Raw genomic sequence first — 19,363 nt, 5'->3', positions numbered from 1 at the left:
TTTTTTCAAGCCCAGCTAGTATCTTTAAAATCCTCATTCTGAACTCTAGTTCCTACATCTTACTAATGTCCATATTGATTAGGTCCCTGGCAGTCGGTACGGCCTCTTGTTCTTTTTTTTTTTTTCTTGTTCTTTTTCTTGAGGTGATTTTTTTCCATCTGGTCATTTTGTCTTCCAGAAGGTGGTTGCTTTTTTGTTTAGAGTTGTTGCTGTTCTTTTCTTTTACCTCCTGTTGAGTTCGTAGGTGTTTAGAATTGTTCGATCCCTATCCAGTGGCATTCCTGGGACCAAACAAAATCTAGGTCTCCTACGTCTCTGCCATCTTCCTTCCTCCTATCCATATTTTTAATATATTTTCTGAAAGATTTATTTATTTATTTATTTATTTATTTATTTTAGAGAGAGAGAGCTCCTGCATGAGTGGGGAGAGGGGCAGAGGGAGAGGTAGAGAAGCAGACTCCCTGCTAAGTGCATAGCTTGATGTGGTACTTGATCACAGGACCCTGAGATCAGAACCCTGAGATCATTACCTGAGTGGAAATCAAGAGTCAGAAGCTTAACTGATTGAGGCATCTAGGCACCCCTGGTCGTTTTATTTTAATATCTATTATGTTCCTTTTTATTTTTTCTTGTTTTGCTTGTTTTGTTTTTGATTTTTTGTTTATTTTATTATGCGATGTTAATCATCATACATAATATCATTAGTTTTTGATGTAGTGTTCCATGATTCATTGTTTGCGTATAACACCCAGTGCTCCATTCAGTATGTGCCCTCTTTAACACCCATCACCAGGTTAACCCATCCCTCCACCCCCTCCCTCTAGAACCCTCAGTTTGTTTCTCAGAGTCCATAGTCTCTCATGGTTCTTCTCCCCCTCCAATGTCCCCAACTTCATTTTTCCCTTCCTACTATCTTCTTTTTCTAAAACATATAATGTATTATTTGTTTCAGAGGTACAGGTTTGTGATTCAACAGTCTTACACACTTCACAGTGCTAACCATAGCACATATCGTCCCCAATGTTTGTTACCCAGCCACCCCATCCTTCCTACCCCTCCACCAATCCAGCAACCCTCAGTTTGTCTCCTGAGATTAGAGAATTCTGAAATGACATTGTTTTTTAAAATAGTAATTTAAAAATCTGTTTATTTTGAATCTGTTCTCAGAAATTAAGTATCAAGAAACTAAGTTATTAAGCTTTATAACCTTTCTAATACATAATATATAGCACTATGTATATGTAATATATATTCTTATAAAATCTTCAAAAAACTTCTATAAATTCTACTAATTAGATGTCCAATTAAAAGATCAAAAATGATGTTTCAAGGTTTCTTACTACAATTTATGAATACAGAACAGAAACTGAAGTGACAACCTAATTGCTTTGAATACACACATCATATTTTCATAGGCTGGTTATTTGTTTTTTTTTTTCTTTTTAAGATTTTATTTATTCATTCGTCAGAGAAAGAAATATAGTGAGAGCAGGAACACAAGCGGGGGAGTGGGAGAGGGAGAAGTAGGCCTCCCGCAGAGCAGGGAGCCTGGTGCCAGGCTCAATCCCAGGACCCTGGGATCATGACCTGAGCTGAAGGTGGATGCTTAAGGACTGAGCCGCCCAGGAGCCCCAGGCTGGTTATTTGAATAAGATGATTAGTCCTCTACCCAGTTGAAAGAAGCTATCAGCATTTTCCTTTTATTTATTTATTTATTTATTTATTTATTTATTTATTTATTTGAGAGAGAGCACACAAGCAAGGGAAGAGACAGAGGGAGAGGGAGAGAATCTCAAGCAGACTCCCCGTTGAGCACAGAGCCCTATGCCAGGCTTAATCTCCAGACCCTGAGATCATGACTCGGTGGAAACCAAAACTCAGATGCTTAACTGAGTGAGGCACCCAGGAAACACAATCAGAACTATTTTTTAAAGTGTAAACAATAATATTTTCTATACGTAGATGCATTACCTATATTATTGGTATTGAGAAAAAGCACTGCAGTCTTACATTCTATTTATTTTCCCTCACTAATATATAATATAATCATATAAACATGGTACTAAGCCACATTGAATAACCCCTGAAGATAAAATGGCAACATGTTCTTTAAGGAAATCACCAGCCCAAATGATATTTTACAGAATCTTGTAAACCAAAACAAGTACAAATAATTTTCTTCCAAGGTTAGATAAAAAGTTACTGTTTTAAAGTTTTATATTTCTTAAGCATTTTTATAAAGTGTCTAATACTTATTTTTGCCACATTCTGCTATAAATCTCCAACTAGCTTTGTGTGTGTGTGTGTGTGTGTGTGTGTGTGTGTGTGTGTGTGTGTTATGTTATTTTGCATTTTTAGAGAATAAAATATACTTGGTGAAGGATGAGAGGAGCAGTATAACAAGGATGAAGTTTTTCAAACAAAAGTATTACAGAATGCTAAATTACTGACTCAGTTTCCTTAAAAAAATATCAACTGCATCAACACAATTCTTATTAAAACAAATATGTAGCTCTTTCCTTTACAAATCAATTATAAACCTCACTGGGCAAAAAGCTATTTCCTTTCATGGCTTTTACTACAGATCAATCTAGAATCTACAATATTTGGCACGCCTCCTGACTCATTGTGCTTTGTGGAACAAAAGTTAAATCTCAAAATTTCCTCATTACTAAGAAGGACAAACAAAATAAAATAACATCACCAAATAATTGCACATCCCTTTGATAGAGAGATAGTGAATGCATGGAAGTTACTGAACACAAGTTATAAAAAGACTAAATGTTTTCTACTTAGACTTTTAAAGTATACAGATGTAGGTCATTCATTTCTTCATATAAATACTAGACGGCCATTTCCTGGCCCTATTCATACGGATAGGCTTTCCTTCGAGGGCTATATAAAACCAAAATATTTCAGTGCCAAAGAGGCTATATTTCCCTTTATCTTTCTCATACACATACAAAGAAAGAGAGAGAGAGAGAGATACTCAAACACAAATATCATTGACTGAAAATGGATAAAAGATAGAATTTTGCCAAACAAACAAATAGATGGATGACAGCAAGACATATGATGCATCAAAAAATTTACCATAAAATATAATACTAGTATAAAAATATATCCTAGTGAATTAACAGAAGCTTCTTTGCTCAGAAAATAAGCTCTCCAGATTACCACACTTTTTCAGAACATACATTTATTTTCAGGGCAAATACTTTAAAACTTCAGAAATGTACCAGGAGTTGAATCATATTTAAAAAGCTTCTATTTAAAAAGAAAGGTGATGACATTTGTCCACATTATGTTTTTAAGGTAGCAATATAGAGCTACACGATTATAAAATAAAATGTATTAGCATTAAATTGAGTATAAACTACACAGACTCCAGTAACACATACCAAGCAGTATGTCTAAAATATATTCTGAGATAGTGATTCTATGAGATTGTTGTTAGGTGTTATTTTACAAATCATCTGGGGTCATATTAGTGTAAGATTAAAACATCTTCTAAAACTGTAAAGCAATGTGGTTTTCATTTCTCTCCCTCACGAATTGTATTGTTCCACAGCTGTTTTGCCAGGGTAAGGAGTGGAGTAGGCAAGCGCCACCTCAACAATGATAAGATATATGATGTAGAAGAAGTTTCTTTTAGGTAGGTAGAGAAAGTAAATGCCCACTTCTGGATCCTGAGAGATTGTGAGAAGAAAAAGTTCATTTTTGTTATACTGCTCCTCTCATCCTTCACCAAGTATATTTGATTCTCTAAAAATGCAAAATAAAACACCCACCCACCCACACACACAGGTTGTGTGGAGAGTGCAGCTGTACACATCCTCAGAACATAGGAGTGGTATCCAGAATGATATGGGACAGGCCAAGACTACTGAGAAAATAAGTGTTACCATGCCCCAAATATATCTCAAAAAGATACGAAGCTTCCAGGAGAAACATCTAGTATCAGGTACATAACACAGTCAGTAACACTCAGGGGCGACTCTATGACATTAAAAGTGAGTACTAGCTAGAGAGATAAGCGTGAGACCCTATTTCTGGCTCCTCACAAGGCCGGCAGATTTTCAGGATAATGTGTCCCTGGATGTCTTAGCTCAAGAGCTTTCATTTAACAGTAGAAACTTAAGATCAGTTTGCAGCTCCCCAGAAAGGGAGACTTGGAGGGACACAGCCAAGCCTACACTTTGGCCGTGGGTGGTAATGCCAGGGCTCCACAGCACAGGGCACGGTTAAGGTGCAGATTTGACTAATCAGGCAGCAAAGACCAATCAGAGGTCAGACCAATCAGAAAGGAGGCCCTTTCTCCTCCCCACCCACTAACGTAAAGGTATATAATCCCACCATGCTAAGTAGCAGAGATATCATGATGCCATGTGTTAGAAAATTTAAAACCTGGCTCCCAGCAGCCTCCCTCACCAAGAGACCCTTCCTTCTGCCCCTACACAAAAGGGACAGCCACACAGCAGGGAAGAGGTGCTTTAGAATGCTCACATAATTTGTTTGCTAATCAAAATACAATACAGCAATTTCTAACCTACATTTAAATTCAGGAAACATTGATTAAAAACACTAAACAGATACCTTAACTAAATGCATGTAAATGAATTGTTTTCCAAGGTACAGAATTTAGGACATCATCTTTTCTTGCGTATATTAGGAACACAGTACTTTCTCCCATGGATGGTCTTGAAATCAGGGGACTAACATTTGCTGCATGCTATTCGAAGTGCAAGTAAATAAATATTTTGAAAATAACTAACTTCAAATATCATGAATTATTCTACTGTAGTTATAGCCATCAATATCGGAGTTTCTCTGTTCAGGCTCATTCCAGGCCCTCCATGCTGCATATAATTTACCCTGATATTGACCACAGGGCTAACAGATTTCTGCCTCTGGATGTTGTCACAACAGCTTTAAATAAACTTTCAGGCAAGTTGACAATCAGAGCATCTGAGTAGGGAACTGAGACTTCATGGTGTCTATAGCTCAGATTGTATGAAATGTTTTGTGCTTTATTTGCCCATGAATATGTAATAATTGTAACATGTAAAAATAACCTTCAGTATGAAAATGTGTTATTCACATTTATACACTAGACCACTAGAAAATGTCAAGCTTCAATTTAATATTGAAAAGATAACAGTATTTATGTAAATTTTTAAGATACTATTAACTATTACATATATATTAATGAATACATACAAATATTTGTACAAGTGAAAAAAAAAACAAACAAGCATGTGAATGATACACAACCACTTCAGAAGAAGGGAAGGGGAGAAGAAAGAGGTGGGCTTTATATGTTATTGTAGGGGTCTGAATGTTTTAAAAGAGATACCTTAGGCCAAATATTAAAATCTATTAAAAATGGTAATTGCTTACTATATAACTTCCTGTACAAGTCTGTATGGTAGAAGTATTTTATAATTATATATGCACTTGCTTTAACTCTAAAACATCTGTTTCTTATATTCTTATAGATTAAGTAGACTAATTCAAATTTCCTCATCAGAGATTTAGGGGAGAATTAAAGCACACATTGATCACTTCTATCTTTTAGTTTGAATGTGTTCAGTATCATGTTGGCAAACCAGGCTGCAGAAACTACAAAGCTACTGTAGAAAACTCAAGATCCTCTCATAAGCTCTAGCTGGTGTGATTATAGCTAGCACCTTATTTTGAGATAATTCGCCAAGCAGCAGGTTATAAACCAAGACTGCTCAAAGGCAGCAAATGATGCTGAACCAAGAATTATCAAGGATTCTAGATAAGGTGAAGGGACGGCAAAAAAGAAAGCAGGAAACATGGTCACAGAAAAGAGCAATATGGTAGAGCAGACAGTGGATTCCAGAGAACTGTGATGTGAGTGTGGAGCTGACCAGGAAAGCCCAAGGGGAACAACTGACGAAAGGAATGTGACACAGATGCCTAGGGAACAGAGAAGGTAAACTATAAACTGGGGACAGAGGACATAGTAAAAAGACATGGATTCTGATATCATCTTGTAAGAGTCAAATTATAGAAAAGTTCCAACTCTGATTACAAGGTAGAAGCAAGAATCCAGCACAGATTTGTCAAATCCCAAATCTGCATTTCCTTCCTAAAATGGAAAATGGCAGGCAGAAGGTGGAGAAATTTGAAATTTGGAGTGAAAATCCTAGAGCTACTACAGTTGAGGTATTGCATATATTTTGATCAGGCATTCAAATCTGGTGTTTGTCCAACATTGTAGGAAGTAGTGGAGCAGCCTTCCAAGAAGAGTAAAAACCTATAATTTAATAAAAGGTAAGATCTACATTTTTTTTTAAAGATTTTATTTATTTATTCATGAGAGACAGAGGGAGACAGAGGGAGAGAGAGAGAGAGAGAAGCAGAGGGAGAAGCAGGCTCCCAAGGAGCAGGGAGCCCGATGTGGGACTCGATCCCAGGACCCTGGGATCATGACCTGAGCCAAAGGCAGACGCTTAACCATCTGAGCCACCCAGGTGCCCAAGATCTACATTTTATAAAGCTTATTTCCCTCTGGGCATCTAGTAAAGAAAGAGTAAACACCTTCAAGCAAAAATAAGTAATTTTATAACAACTATTAACAACTCACAAAACAAAGTCAAACCTATCTTGTCATAAATATGAGTATAGCATACATTTAAATCTTTACTTGCATAGAAATAGAGCTAAAAGATGTTTTTAAAATATTTATGAATTTAAATTCAAATGTGCCAAATGCAGTTTTTACAGATTCATAAATTTAGCCATCTCAAAAACTATGTGTAATAAGATGGGAAAATATGTAATTCAATTTTAAAATTTGTATCCACTCTCACCAGACTAAACTATTGGAGAAAGACTCCTAAACTACCTTTAATTTACATCTATTCAAACTGGTTTTGAGGCCTCCTTAAATTCTAGATTAACATAAAATGTTTACACGTATTGAATTTAGTTGCTAAATCTGCAAGAACTGCAAGAACTCAAGAATTACACTGGACAGAATTCAATAAACATGGTATTCCAGTAAATATAAAAATTAATTTAAAAAATATTTATACATTAAAGCATTTTTTAATCCCCTGTACTACATGTGTATTTTGTTTGCAAGTTATTCTGCTCTATTTTGTTAGGTTTTTCCATAGTGTCTCAGTGACCCCCACCTCCTACACTGGTATTATTTATACAATTTAAAGGAAAAAAAATTTCATTAAGTATATGTCAAGGTAGAACAAATTACAATTTTAGAACTTTAAAATTGACAGAAGCCAATTAGATCTAAAATTGTAGATAAATTGCTGTAGGTAAATTACTGCTGAGAAATAAGATGTAAGAGCTAAGTGACCTCTAAGAGTAAAACAGGATTTGCCCCTAAGTTTAACAGCAGACTAAGAAACTGTAGAAGTGTATAGTGACTACAATGAAAATGAGTTGCATATTGTGGTTTTGTAATAGAGAATAGGGCAGTCACTCGATAGCACTTCATGCAAATCTACTCAACATCTTGTGAGGCCCCGAGGACACTCAACATGAGAAATAGTGAAATTTACCTCCTATTCTAGGCAAAGTCCATTCCCACAAAGACACATATAACTCAGATTCAAATAATAAGGCCTTAGTTTGATAGGGTTCATCTTTAAGAAGTGTTTTTTTTTTTTTCCCCACTCAATGGAAGTATCAAAAGGTGAACTATCTCACAAAGGTGTTAACAGACTTAGTAAAAATACATGGGATTTCTACATTTACTGAAGACAAAAGAAAGGGGAAGGAGGTAGTTTTTTAGCCCATCAAGAATAAAGATTGAGAAATGCTATACTAAAATGTAATATAGAATTTTTTTTTTAAATTGGGGCACCTGAGTAACTCATTCCGTCAAGTATTTGACTCTTGATTTCGCCTCAGGTCGTGATCTCAGGGCTGGGAGATGGAGCCCAGATCAGGCTCCATGGTTAGTGCGAATGGATTGGGCTTAATGCAGAGTCTGCTTGGGATTCTCTCTCTCTCTCTGCCTCTCCCCACCCACCTCCAGCTGGCACACTCTCTCTCTCTCTCACTCTAGATAAATAAATAAATACACAAAGAAATAAATAAATAAAATCTTTTTTAAAAAGTTGTTTTTTTAAATTAAATTAGTGTCTGCCCACAATAAAATTTTATAGTGGGTCTAAGGCAAATCAGATGCAACCTTCCCGCCTCTTCTCTTCCTCTTACTGTAGGTATGTATGTGTTTGTGTACTGGTCAGGAACTTACAACAATGACTATGGCCAGGAGAATTCTATATCACTTTATAACAGAAAACATTTAAATATTTTTCTCTTTACACATAAAGAATGAGGTGGATCTAGGGGCACCTGGTGACTTAGTCAGTTGTGTCTGACTCTTGGTTTCAGCAGGGGTCATGATCTTGGGATCCCGTGTGGGACTCTGCACTGGACACAAAGTCAGCTTGTCCCTCTCCCACCCTTCTCCCCTCCCCCATACTCTCCCATTGGTGCACGTGAGTGTGCACACATGAGCCCTCTCTCTCTCTCCCTCTCTCTAATAAATATATAAAATCTTTATTCTTTTAAAGATTTAATTTATTTATTTTTGTGTTTGTGTGTGTGAGAGAGAGAGAGCACGAGCAGGGGGAATGGCAGAGGGAGAGAGAGAAGCAGGCTCCCCATTGAGCAGAGAGCCCAATGCGGTACTCGATCCCAGGACCACAGGATTATGACCTGAGCTGAAGGCAGACGTTTAACCTACTGAGTCAGCCAGGTGCCCCTAAATAAAATCTTTAAAAAAAGAGAATGAGGTGGCTTTATACTATGTTCACAGAGTGTGTGGAATAGTGTGAAATAATTCTGGATTCAAGTCCCAGTTCCACCACCTGCTAGCCATGAAAGTTTGGGTAAGTTATGTAACCTCCCTGGGACTCTTTCACGACATCAATAAAGTAAGGATAGTAAAGAGATTACATGAGATAATGAATATAAAGCCTTTAACACATTTCCTGGGCCATATAGCAAACACAAATAAGTATTAGGAATTATTGTTATTATAATGGTCAATAATGATCAGTTTGAATAATATAATCCACCACAACAGTTAAATTACAACCAATTAAATAAAAAGTTATAGATAGTCCAGAAAAAATATTCATATAGCTAACATGTCATTATTCCATTTTTGCTTTGGTAAACAAAAAATACTAAAGACAACAGAGCAAACTTGCCAATAATATATATATAAACTAGTCTGCAAAAGTCCTTAATAATTGTTACAAACAAATCACTGATGACTGTACTTTGAGGCTCTATGAACTGCTTATGAGTTTCACAAAGTGGTAAATGGGGTTTCAAGATACTGTGATAAGTTGTTTTGGTTTCATGTTCTGAAGACATAGTCATATGGAAGACATCAGGAAAAACACTTAGAGACACATGAATGTCAATTATTACACATATAACTCATGAATGTTGTTCAGTAAAAATGGAATTTCAGAGAACATAAAGGTTTTTCATTATTTCCTTTTTTTTTTTTCTCAGAAGAGTTAACCAAGAGCAGTGTGGAAGATAGCAGTTGCATTTAACACAATTTTGTCTACCAAACCTGGAAGTCCTATATTGTTTGAATAAAATTTACCTTTCTTTCTTTCTTTCTTTCTTTCTTTCTTTCTTTCTTTCTTTCTTTCTTTCTTTCTTTTTTCTTTCTTTTTTTTTTAGAAGGTTGGGGAGGGGCAGAGGGAGAAGCAGAGAGAGAATTCCAAGCAGGCTCCATGGCCAGTGCAGAGCCTCAGGGTTGTCATGACCTGAGCCGAAATCAAGAATTGGATGCTTAACTGACTGAGCCACCGGGGCGCCCAAACTTTGCTTTTCTTAATCAATTACTAGATTATGTATTTTTTTGCTTCCCCAACAATGCCAAGTTTGGTGTATTCACCTACAAAATAGTCTCTATTAGTGTTTAATAAATGTTGATAAAATGAATTACAGATGACAACTACTCTTCATTTCTGTCTTCCTGTTGACATTTTCAAGATAGAATGAAATGCATTAAACAAAACGAATATGTTCTCCATTTCTGCAATGTTAATTAAGGACTAATTCTTGTAAATAAAAGAACTGATTTTAAGTGAAAAGATAAATGTTTCAGAAACAAATGCTAACTTAAGTAATCCTTGTCATCTATTAAGACAGAAAAGATACTTTTATTATCTTTTCCCTTCCTTTCACCATGTTTAAGAATAACCAGTATTCATTGAATGAATGGAAAATCATATGTATTTAAGCAAAATAAATAAATAAAGTCTGGAACAATGCAAAGATAATGTCTCATTGTTTCTATTAATTAAATACTAATACCATGTGCACACTTTAATACAAGAAGGTGATAGTTTAGCCTACCTTTTAAATCCGTCCTTTTAGAAGTAGTGTTGAGTCATTTTCAGCAATATTACTCCTCTGCCTTACCCTTCTATGGGTAAAAATAGCTAACCTGACATTGTTTTTTATAAAATAGCTCACCTGAGGTTACTAAGACTCTGTGAACGCAGAGACAAAACTTTCTCATGTGAGACCTTAGTTTCACCAGAATTGTGTTCAAATTCCTTTCACTGTGGCTATGTCAGATGACACAAACACAGTAGGTATGATACAGGGTCACAAAACACTCACCACAGTTGGCCTCATCTGATGCGTCTGCACAGTCTGGATCCTCATCACAAACCCACAGCTTGGAAATGCAATGTTTAGTAGTTTTACATTGGAAATAGTCTGGAGAACAGCTGTTTTCAGCTTAAGAGAAAAACATCTATTAAAATGTAGCTTTGAACAAGAACAGACATTTTATCTAAAAAACAATTAGACAAACAACTGCTTAAGACAGTCAACTGGAAATGTATTATCTTTTAATTAATAAAGCTCTGAAGGTGAAGAGTTTTAACTTTCATTATCTATGATATATTCCAAATATTCTTTCTGGTAGAAATAAATAAAACCTATTTCTGCAATGATACATTTGATAAAAATCAGAGTTCTCAAAACAAGCCCACCTTGATTAGCTATATTTCAAAATTAATTTTAAAAATAAAGAATTCAGAGCCTTTCAGAATAATTTTACCAAATAAATGGAAGAATTTATACATATGCATTTCTATAAATAGAAAAAGACTAAAATCAGAAGATATTGGTGAATAAGGAAATAAAAACCATCAAACTCCTCAAAATCTCTAGTTGTGTTGGGTTTTTGAGGGAAGAGGCGAACATGGGAATTAGAGTGTAAACTGCATCACAAATCCTAGTCAGTTTAATGGATCAGCTCTTAGAATGACTAACCATAAAGAAGTGGTAGTGACTTTATTCTGAATGCACCATCTCAATCAAATTGCTGGGTGACTGCACATTATTTACTGATAAAAGTTTTAGGGGAATAAAATAAAACTACAGCAAGACAGAAATGTTGACAGTGGTTCTGTTGAAACCCTGAAACTTGACAGGTACTTTATTGTTCCGATTCTGTGTGTGTGTGTGTGTGTGTGTGTGTGTGTGTGTGTGTGTGCGCGCGCGCACGTGCCTGTCTGCCTCTGTGCATATATGTATACGACGGAAACTGTTTTGCCTTCCATTTAACCGAGTTTGATTTTTGGTGGGGGATGGGAAAAAGAGGGAAAAGAGTAGAAGATATTTTACTGTTGTTCTTTGAAGTAGCTTGCAAAGATACATTATATAGAGTATTATCTACGGTTTTTAACAAATTATTTTGTAGATCCTTTTGCTCAGATTTTCTCATCATATATTCAACATGTATTTTATGGGGGAAAAACAATCTAATTAATGGAGTTGATTTCAAGTAACTGATTAATCAATAGAAGAAAAATACCTGTAGCTGCTTAATGTGGGCAAAAAAAAAAAAAATCAATTTATGAATAAAACACCCCAGTCACCTGTAATGTTGATTTTGCTTCTTCCCTTAAGGATGATGTGAATGAATGCATGTTGTTTCAGGTTTGCCATAACCTCCACGTAGCTATTTAAGTAAAGACCACCCATGTTTTAATTTTCTCTATATCCTTTATAGAGAGCTTCTTAAGTAACCCATCCCCAAAGGTACCGATTTGGAAGTATATGCCCATAATTGGTGTTATGTTTTTCTACACTATGTGGATGTATGGTACGCAACAAAAAATTTTAGACCAATGTCAGTTGAGATTCGAGTAAGACAAGATGGAACATTCTGAGGTGACTTACGACAGTCCCTTTCATCTTCCTCATCCCCACAGTCATCTTGTCCATTACACCTGAGGTTTGCTGGGATACATTTTTGGTTCTTTGTACACTTGAACTGACCTGACAGGCAGACATGTGTGTCTAAAAGAGAGAAAGAAGAACAACAAAATCTGTGCTGAAACGGTGTCTGTTTAAATCAGTGCAGACAAAATCAGGTAATAATTAGATTTCTGTTCCTTGGTTAAGAATTTAATCACCTACCACAGTTGAGTTCATCAGAATTGTCTCCACAGTCGTTCTCTCCATCACAGATGAAAGCAGGCAGAGCACAGAGCCCAGTGCCACACTGAAACCGGCCTGGCTGACATTTAAATTCAGCTAGGGGAGAAAACAGACTGGTATCATCGAACGCCAAGCTTCACTCATGACCTCTTAAATAGAGCTTTCCTGACATTACAGATATTTATTATTTCATTATATTAAACATACCCTAGAGCACAACGTGAATGTCTTATACATAGATAGCTATTGGGTTTAGATATATGGTACGACCAAGCCATGAGCAACTCAGATGGCCTCCAGATTACATTTCACAAATTAACAGTAAGAAATCCCAGATGATAAGGCATTTTTGCCATATTTTTGAATTTATATATGAAATAATGATAAGAATAATCATCATAATAAAGTAGGATCTATTGAATATCTACTCTGTATCAAGCACTGGGTGAGACCCTTTCACATAGAGCTACTAATTGAATCTCATCATAACTTTCTCACCTCAGTATCACCATGACCATTTTATAAATAGGGAAACTAGGTCTCATGGATATTAATAACTCACCCAAGTATGTACAAGTTTCAAGTGCCAGATATGGAAATTAGATCTAGATCTGACTCTGAGTCTTCTCACAAACCAAGTTGCTTGCAATAAAATACTTACCTTTTGACTGATGATCCTAATGTATGTAGTTTTGATAAGTCAACCAAATATTAATAAGTGATATTTTAAACTTTCTTTGGGAAATTAATTATGCTTTTATATATATAATATTAAGTGAAATTTCTTTAACATTAAAAAATTAACTCAATATATGCTCGACTTCCATATAAGTGAGTTCTAAAATGTTGAAAGTCATTTAACTTCAATCTATAACATTTCTTAGTTAATCACACTAAGTGTTGAAACTGTGTGATACTTAATTTCTCATATTATGAACATGTGCACTTCCTCTATTTCCTTTTGCTTCATATATGGTTTTCTTGAATGTCCCTTTGCTACCAAAACAACCTGCCCATAAGATGAATTTTAACTATCAGAGGAGTTTCAACGCCTGGAAAATAGATGGGAAGCCTATCTGACCTTTAAATGTGTCTCCAGGATAATCCTTGGTGTACTAGAGCATCATAGAAAATGCAATCAAAAACTTAGGGTGCCAGAGAATTCGTGATGTATCACTCTTAACCACATGCATTTAAATAACATTATTGAAGTTTGCAAGTTATGTGAAACAGGATTTAAACTTTCCTGTCTTTTCAGATGAAATTATAAGGATGTCAGTAAATTAGTACCTGCAAATTTTGAAGATGCAGCTACTCAAAAATGAATTCTAAACACTCCACAGACTCATGTACATCACTTTCCACCTCACCATAACTCTCAAAATAAAGCTCCATGCCTACAGATGTTCGGTGCTGTTAACCCATCGACTCCAACTAAAAGATCATTTACTAAAAATCACAGAGATAATGTCACCAATAAAAACATGTAGTATTGGTATTTAAGCAGGATAAGGATGACACAGAAACTCTTAGATACCAGATGTCTCCTTGCTTTCCCTCAGACGACTTTAAAATTATATTTGTTCACCATATATTTTGAAAGTGTGTAAATATGAGGGGGGAAGGAGCAAGATGGTGGAGGAGTAGGAGACCTAAATTTCGTCTGGTCCCAGGAATTCAGCTAGATAGGGATCAAACCATTCTGAACACCTACAAACTCAACAGGAGATCAAAGAAAAGAATAGCAGCAACTCTCTGAACAGAAAAGTGACCACTTTCTGGAAAGTAGGATGTGTGGAGAAGCGAATCTGAGGCAATACTCGGGAAGATAGACAGCGGGGGAGGGGGTCTCTGTCAGCCGATACCGGCAAGTGATGGAGCAGCGGAGCACAAAACTGGAACTTTTACAAGTCCACTCCGCTCCACTGAGGGATGTCACTCCAGTGGCTAAGCAGGGGGTGGAACCCTCGCTGAGGACAGTGTGGTCTCAGGACCCTCAGGGTCACAGAAAGACGGGGGGTGCCTGATTGCAGCAGAGCTCCCAGATGTCGGAGTGGGCAAGCTGGCTGCAGAGATGGAGCTAGAGGGGGCTCTCAGCTCAGGGTTGCCATAAACTGTTATCCACGGCACAGTCGGGCCATGGCTCCTCCAACAGGGACCCAACAAGTGGTAGATCTGGGGAGGATCCCCTTCCTCCCCCAGGAAGAGCGGCAGGGGAGCACACCGCAGGAATCTGCTGGGTTTGGAGACTCCACACGGGGTCATGTGCCAGAGCTAGAAATGCTTGGTCACAGGCTGGGTGAGCATGGAGTGTGGCAAGAGACTGGGGAGACAGGAGTGATTGACTGCTTTTCTCTGGGGGCACACTGAGGAGTAGGGCCCCAAGTTCTCGGCTCCTCCACGCAGAGATTGGGAGGCCGCCATTTTCACTCTCGTCCTTAAAAGCAATTCAGAAAGCTTGCAGGGAACAAAAGCTACGGAGAGCAAACCCGAGCAGATTACTCAACCTGGCCCCCAGAAGGGCAGGGCAATTCCACCTCCAGCAAAGACATCTGAGAATCACTGTGACAGGTCCGTCCCCCAGAAGATCAGCAAGAACAGCCAGCCAAGACCAAGTTTACCCATCAATGAGAATGGCAGAACACCAGCACTAGGGGAATACAGCACATAGAATTCATGGCATTTTTTCCCCCTAATTCTTTAGTCTTTCAAAGTTAATATTTTTTTAATTTTCTTTTTCTTTTTTTTAAATTTTTCTTTTTCCTTTTTTTAACCAACATGTTATCAATCCGTTTTTAAAAATCTTTTTTATTTTTCATTTTTAGAGTCATATTCTATCCCTTCATAGTAGTTAACCTTATTTTTGGCATATATCTAAGTTGTTCTCTCTTTAAATTTTGGGATACAATTTCTTCTAAAGGACCAAAATATACCCTAAATCTCTAGTGTATGGCTTTGTTCTACTCCCCTGTCTGATCACATTCTCTCCTTTTTCTTCCTTTTTTAAAATTTCTCTTATTTTGTTTTTCAACCAACTTCATATCTTATCAATTGCTTTTATAAAATCTTTTATAATTTTCATCTTTACAGTCGTATTCCATCCCTTCACTATATTTAACCCTATTTTTTGTACATAAATAAGCTTTTCTTCTTTAAATTTTTGGGGGCACTATCTTCTAACAGACCAAAATATGCCCAAAATCTAGTGTGTGGCACTGATCTATTCACCTGCCTAATCATATTCTTTTTTAAATTTTTTAAATCGTTTTCTTTTTCATTTTTCTTTTTTCGTTCCTTCCTTTTCTTTTCCCCCAATATCAGGTCTCTTCTGATATATTTAGAGTATATTTTTCTGGGGTCGTTGTTATCCTGTTAGCATTTTGTTCTCTCATTCATCTGTTGTCCTCTGGACAAAATGACAAGACAGAAAAAATCATCTCAAAAAAAAGAACAAGAGGCGGTACCGACTGCCAGACACCTAATCAACACAGACATTAGTAAGTTGTCAGAACTAGAGTTCAGAATGACGATTTTAAAGATACTAGCTGGGTTTGAAAAACAGCATGGAAGATATTAGAGAAAAACTTTCAAGAGAAATAAAAAAACTAAAATCTAACCAACTTGAAATCAAAAAGGTTATTCATGAGGTGCAATAAAAATGGAGGCTCTAACTGCTAGGATAAATGAGGCAGAAGAGAGAATAGTGATCTAGAAGACCGAATGATGGAGAATAAAGAAGCTGAGACAAAGAAAAATAAACAACTAGTGAATGACGAGGGCAGAATTCAAGAGATAAGTGATACCATAAGACAAAACAATATTAGAATAATTGGGATCCCAGAAGAAGAAGAAAGAGAGAGAGGGGCAGAATGTATATTGGAGCAAATTATAGCAGAGAACTTCCCTAATGTGGGGAAGGAAACAGGCATCAAAATCCAGGAGGCACAGAGAACCCCCCCTCAAAATCAATAAAAATAGGTCAACACCCTGACATCTAATAGTAAAACTTATGAGTCTCAGAAATAAAGATAAAATCCTGAAAGCAGCTAAGGCCAAGAGATCCGTAACCTACAATGGTAGAAACATTAGATTGGCAACAGACCTATCCACAGACACCTGGCAGGCCAGAAATGACTGGCATGATATATTCAGCACTAAATGAGAAAATATGCAGCCAAGAATACTATATCTAGCTAAACTGTCATTGAAAATAGAAGGAGAGATAAAAAGCTTCCAGGACAAACAAAACCAAAGGAATTTGCAACCGTGAAACCAGCCCTACAAGAAATAGTGAAAGGGGTCCTCTAAGCAAAGAGAGAGCCTAAAGTAACATAGGCCAGAAAGGAACACAGACAATATACAGTAATAGTCACCTTAGAGACAATACAATGGCACTAAATTCATATCCTTCAATAGTTACCCTGAATGTAAATGGGCTAAATGCCCCAATCAAAAGACACAGGCTATCAGATTGGATAAAAACACAAGACCCATCAATATGCTGTCTGCAAGAGACTCATTTTAGACCCAAAGACACCCCCAGATTGAAAGTGAGGGGAGGGAAAACATGTATCATGCTAAAGGACACCAAAAGAAAGCTGGGGTGGCAATCCTTATATCAGACAAATAGATTTTAAACCAAAGACTATAATAAGAGATGAGGAAGGACACTATATCCTACTTAAAGGGTTATCCAACAAGAAGATCTAACAATTGTAAATATCTATGCCCCTAACATGGGAGCAGCCAATTATATAATCCAATTAATAACAAAATAAAGAAACACTTCGAGAACAATACAATAATAAAGGGGGACTTTAGCACCCCCCAGACTGAAATGGACAGATCATCTAAGCAAAGGATGAACAAGGAAATAAAGACTTTAAATGAAACACTGGACCAAATGAACTTCACAGAAATATTCAGAACATTCCATCCCAAAGCAAAAGAATACACATTCTTCTCTAGTGCCCATGGAACATTCTCCAGAATAGATCACCTTGTAGGTCACAAATCAGGTCTCAACTGGTACCAAAAGACTGGGATCAATCCCGGTGTATTTTCGGACCACAGTGCTTTGAAACTAGAACCCATTCACAAGAGGAAAGTCGGAAAGAACTCAAATACATGGAGGCTAAAGAGCATCCTACTAAAGAATGAATGGGTCAACCAGGAAATTAAAGAAGAATTAAAAAAATTCATGGACACCAATGAAAATGAAAACACAAATGTTCAAAATCTTTGGGATGCGGCAAAGGCAGCCCTAAGAGGAAAGTATATAGCAATACAAGCCTTTCTCAAAAAACAAGAAAGATCGCAAATACACAACCTAACCCTACACCTAAAGGAGCTGGAGAAAGAACAGCAAATAAAGCCTAAACCCAGCAGGAGAAGAGAAATAAGAAAGCTCAGAGCAGAAATCAATGAAATAGAAACCAAAAGAACAGGAGAACAGATCAACGAAACTAGGAGCTGGTTCTTTGAAAGAATTAACAAGATTGATAAACCCCTGGCCAGACGTATCAAAAAGAAAAGAGACATGACCCAAAAAAATAAAATAGGGATGAAAGAGGAGAGATCACAACCAACACCAAAGAAATACAAACAATTCTAAGAACATATTATGAGCAAATACATGCCAGCAAATTCGATAACCTGGAAGAAATGGATGCATTCCTAGAGAAGTATCAACTACCAAAACTGAGCCCGGGGGAAATAGAAAACCTGAACAGACCTATAACCACTAAGGAAATTGAAGCAGTCATCAAAGATCTCCCAACAAACAAGAGCCCAGGGCCAGATGGTTTCCCAGGGGAATTCTACCAAACATTTAAAGAAGAGTTAATATCTCTTCTTCTGAAACTGTTCCAAAAAATAGAAATGGAAGGAAAATTTCCAAACTCGTTTTATGAGGCCACCATTACCTTGATCCCCAAACCAGACAAAGACTCCATCGGAAAGGAGAATTACAGACCAATATCTTTGATGAACATGGATGCAAAAATTCTCACCAAAATACTAGCCAATAGGATCCAACAGTACATTAAAAGCATTATTCACCAGGACCAAGTGGGATTTATCCCTGGGCTGCAAGGTTGGTTCAACAGCCACAAATCAATCAATGTGATACAATACATTAACAAAAGAAAGAACAAGAATCATATGACCCTCTCAATAGATGCAGAAAAAGCATTTGACAAAGGACGGCATCCTCCCTTGATCAAAACTCTTTAGAGTATAGGCATAGAGGTTACATACCTCAATATTATAAAAGCCATCTATGAAAAACCCGCAGCGAATATCATTCTCAACGGGGAAAAATTGAGAGCTTTCCCCCTAAGGTCAGGAACACGGCAGGGATTTCCACTATCACCACTGCCATTTTACATAGTATTAGAAGTCCTAGCCACAGCAATCAGACAACAAAAAGAAATCAAAGGCATCCAAATCGGCGAGGAAGAAGTCAAACTCTCACTGTTTGCAGATGATATGATACTTTATGTGGAAAACCCAAAGACTCCACCCCAAAACTGCTAGAACTCATATAGGAATTCAGGAAAGTGGCAGGATAGAATTTCAATGCAGAGAAATCAGTAGCATTCCTATACACCAACAGCAAGACAGAAGAAAGAGAACTTAAGGAGTCGATCCCATTTACAATTGCACCTGAAACCATAAGATACCTAGGAATAAATCTAACCAAAGAGACAAAGAATCTGTACTCCAAAAAGTATAAAATACTCATCAAAGAAACTGAGGAAGACACAAAGAAAGGAAAAACGTTCCATGCTCATGGATTTGAAGAACAAATATTGTGAAGATGTCAATGCTACCTAGAGCAATCTACACATTCAATGCAATCTCTATC

The 19,363-nt window shown here is 36.8% G+C and overlaps 1 protein-coding gene across 2 annotated transcripts in view; it reads right to left on the bottom strand.

Moving 5' to 3' along the window:
- The window catches only part of LRP1B (LDL receptor related protein 1B), a 1,880,289-nt gene that overhangs the window by 195,006 nt on the left and 1,665,920 nt on the right, over window positions 1-19,363 (bottom strand). For both annotated transcript variants that reach the window (XM_088022156.1, XM_088022157.1), the window contains 3 exons: window positions 12,475-12,591; window positions 12,235-12,354; window positions 10,663-10,782 (listed from right to left, as the gene is read on the bottom strand). In XM_088022156.1, coding sequence (XP_087878282.1) covers window positions 10,663-10,782; window positions 12,235-12,354; window positions 12,475-12,591 — 357 coding nt within the window. The remainder of the gene's footprint in view (window positions 1-10,662; window positions 10,783-12,234; window positions 12,355-12,474; window positions 12,592-19,363) is intronic.

The sequence above is a fragment of the Eumetopias jubatus genome, unplaced genomic scaffold (genome assembly GCF_037043125.1).
Source record: "Eumetopias jubatus isolate StellerSeaLion01/CBP00866 unplaced genomic scaffold, mEumJub1_p1.0 scaffold_3, whole genome shotgun sequence".
Taxonomy (NCBI): Eukaryota; Metazoa; Chordata; class Mammalia; order Carnivora; family Otariidae; genus Eumetopias; species Eumetopias jubatus.
The sequence above is the reverse complement of the archived record's forward strand: the minus strand, read 5'-3'. Positions and strand labels throughout refer to the sequence as shown.